The sequence below is a fragment of the Leptopilina heterotoma genome, unplaced genomic scaffold, assembly GCF_015476425.1.
Source record: "Leptopilina heterotoma isolate Lh14 unplaced genomic scaffold, ASM1547642v1 Lhet_65, whole genome shotgun sequence".
NCBI classification, from domain to species: Eukaryota; Metazoa; Arthropoda; class Insecta; order Hymenoptera; family Figitidae; genus Leptopilina; species Leptopilina heterotoma.
In genome coordinates, this window is record NW_025111152.1 from 1,942,353 (window position 1) to 1,945,208 (window position 2,856).

Here is a 2,856-nt window from a genome sequence, read left to right on the forward strand (position 1 = left end):
GTAATATTACGTCGCACGATCTGTACAATTACATGGCGAATGTAATTTTCTTATTCCTTTAAGATTTTCGAAAAATTTTCAAGTTTTTATAAATAACTCTAAAAAAGTGTATATAATGTACATTTATAGAAAGTATATGCTAATTCATAAGTAAATAATAATATTACAAAAAGTTTTGGGCTATATTTCATAAATACAAAAAGTTACGACTGAAAATATTATTTCAAAAAATATTTGCAGGTTATGTAGATTACAGTCGGCGTGTAAAAATACCACGTCGGACATAGTGACCAAACTTTCCAACGTCGGACATAGTAAATTTACACCAGATTTTTTTACAGTGTACGTAGAAAACCTCGAGTTTGTTACATTTACCCATCCCTGCCGTGCGCGCAACCGTGCATCCTGGGGGAAATGCATGCTTCTCGCGTTTTGTAACTAGGAAATGAGTGCAAATATAGCGAACATATATCTCCATCTCTCTTAACGCGATGTGATTGCTTGTGTGATTGGCACCCTACTGTCATATTTCAGAGGTTTCTCGGTGTTAAAAAAATATTCCAAGAAAAACGCTCCTATTGATATTGAACAGTTGAACTATAGTGATATAAAATAAAAGTTTTGTTTTGCTTTCTCAGAATTGTTATAATAATGATTTAAAAAGGTGTTTCTGACAGCTACACCAAAAGTAATTTGTTAACAAAAAAACATGACATAATAATTTATTATTAATAAAATATATCTCTTCTTAATAATAATTATAAAATAATTAATTATAAAAATTATATTTTGAGAACTTTTTAAATTGATATTAATAATCAAGATGGTCATATATGGTGTTTATATTGTTTCAAAATCGGGAGGTTTAATTTTTAATCATGACCATAATGTACCAAAAGTTGAAAATGAAAAAGTATTTAATTATCCACTTGATATAAAATTATCATATGAGAATAAAAAAACTGTTGTTGTTTTTGGTCAAAGGGGTGGAATTAATGGTAAGTTAAACATTTTGTTTATATTAATATATATACACCTTATACAAAAACAATAAAAAAAATCGGACAAGTGCGAGTTTCACTCGCATTAAGATCGAGGGTTCCGTACACCAAAATAAAACTCATTGTTTATAAAAAAATTATTTCAAAAATTCTTACAAAATTTGAAAAAAATAATTAAAAAAATAGTAATATATTTTTTTAAATTTCGAATAAATATTTTTATTATTTTATTTTATTAATAAATCTTTATATTTTTTCTTTTATAGTACTTATCTTCGCCAATCACATTCTCTTTATTTTTTCTATAATTTGCACTTGAAAAAGAATATACAAGCTGAATCTTAACTCACCAGGTTTAAATTTATAAAAGTTAAAGTAGGGACAGTGTAATTTTTTCGAAAAATTCAAATTCTTGCCCTTCATTTCGCAAATAACTCCGCCAATCAGGTTCGCTATATTTTTCCTGTAATCTTTACTTAAAACTGAAGATCCCTACCAAATTTCAGCTCAACAGGATAAGATTTGTAAAAGTTAAAGGGGGGGGACAGGGTCATTTTTTGCAATTTTTTCGAAAAAATTGAATTTCTTTCCCTCCTCGTTCGCAAATATGTCCGTCAATCAAGTTCGCTATATTTTTCCTATAATCTGCACTTTAAACTGAAGATCCCTACCGAATTTCAACTCACCAGGTTGAGATTTGTAGAAGTTAAGGGGGGGGGGGGGACAGCCCATTTTGCGTGGCTGGGACGGACACACGAGTGATTTCATAAGGGTTCCGTCAGTACACCTATGGTGTACGGAACCCTAAAAATATTGGGACACATTCAAATTTTAGATTTTTAATCCCAAAATTTGTTTAATATTAAATTTTATTAGATTTGATAGATTCTTTGCGTTTTATTATTTGATGTGAAACGTTACCATTTGAACAATTTTGAAAGTAGAGAAATTTGTGTGACTTTCAGTGGGACATGTATTGACAGCTGCAAATGGTGAACCAGTGACAGGATGTGAACTTCCAGATGGAAGAAATATAATGGAGCTACTGGATAAACAGGAAAACTTTCCAATAACATTAAAGTTTAGTCGAGCTAAAATGACAACAAATGAAAAGATTTTTCTTGCATCAATGTTCTATCCACTGTTTGCAATTGCCAGTCAATTGAGTCCAGAGCCACGTTGTTCTGGAATTGAAGTTCTAGAGGCAGATACGTTTCGATTATATTGTTATCAAACTTTGACTGGTGTTAAGTTTATAATTATAGCTGAACCCTTACAAACTGGAGTTGAAGTACTAACAAAGAGAGTATACGAATTGTATGCGGATTATGCATTAAAAAATCCTTTCTATTCCTTAGAAATGCCAATTAGATGCGAACTTTTCGATACAAGTCTACAGTTACTATTGGAATTAGTTGAGAAATCAGGTGCAAACAGTGCTTGAATGCTTGAAAATAACTACTTCATATTTTGTAAATATTTATGTGTTGAAAATAAAATTTTTATAATTTAAAATTGTTATTGCTTCCTCATGGAAGCTTTGTTTTAAGCAAACATTTTCAATCTCGAGACTATAAGGGCTTTAGGGATAAATGTTTTTTTAATTTTAGATCTCACGCGCGGATATAAAATGAGAATACTTTGAGCCAGGTTAAGAAATATTAACTACATTTTTTTCATTATAAAAATCAGAAAAAACCGTTTTTTGTCCATAACTTTTAAAAAATGTTAGGACACCTATATATTTTTTTTTTATTTAATAGAGTTTTTCAGACGCTCCTTTTGACCCCTTGTTGAACATTTTTCGTCCATGCTAGCCTGAGATATTAACTTTTTAAAAATCTAAAATTTTGAA

At 29.9% G+C, this 2,856-nt stretch overlaps 1 protein-coding gene across 1 annotated transcript; it reads left to right on the top strand.

Annotated features, from left to right (window-relative positions):
- The first annotated feature begins 558 nt into the window (after positions 1-558).
- LOC122510002 (trafficking protein particle complex subunit 4) lies at positions 559-2,516 on the top strand. Its single transcript, XM_043624377.1, has 2 exons — positions 559-998; positions 1,967-2,516. The coding sequence occupies exons 1-2, from the start codon at positions 824-826 to the stop codon at positions 2,443-2,445; spliced, it is 654 nt and encodes a 217-aa protein (XP_043480312.1). The 5' UTR covers positions 559-823; the 3' UTR covers positions 2,446-2,516.
- The last annotated feature ends 340 nt before the right edge of the window (positions 2,517-2,856 follow it).

Bases quoted from the DNA above. Each gene is read 5' to 3' on its own strand.
- LOC122510002 (XM_043624377.1), top strand. From the start codon at position 824: ATGGTCATATATGGTGTTTATATTGTTTCAAAATCGGGAGGTTTAATT. The intron at 999-1,966 runs GTAAGTTAAACA...TGTGACTTTCAG, and splicing joins TCAAAGGGGTGGAATTAATG to TGGGACATGTATTGACAGCT.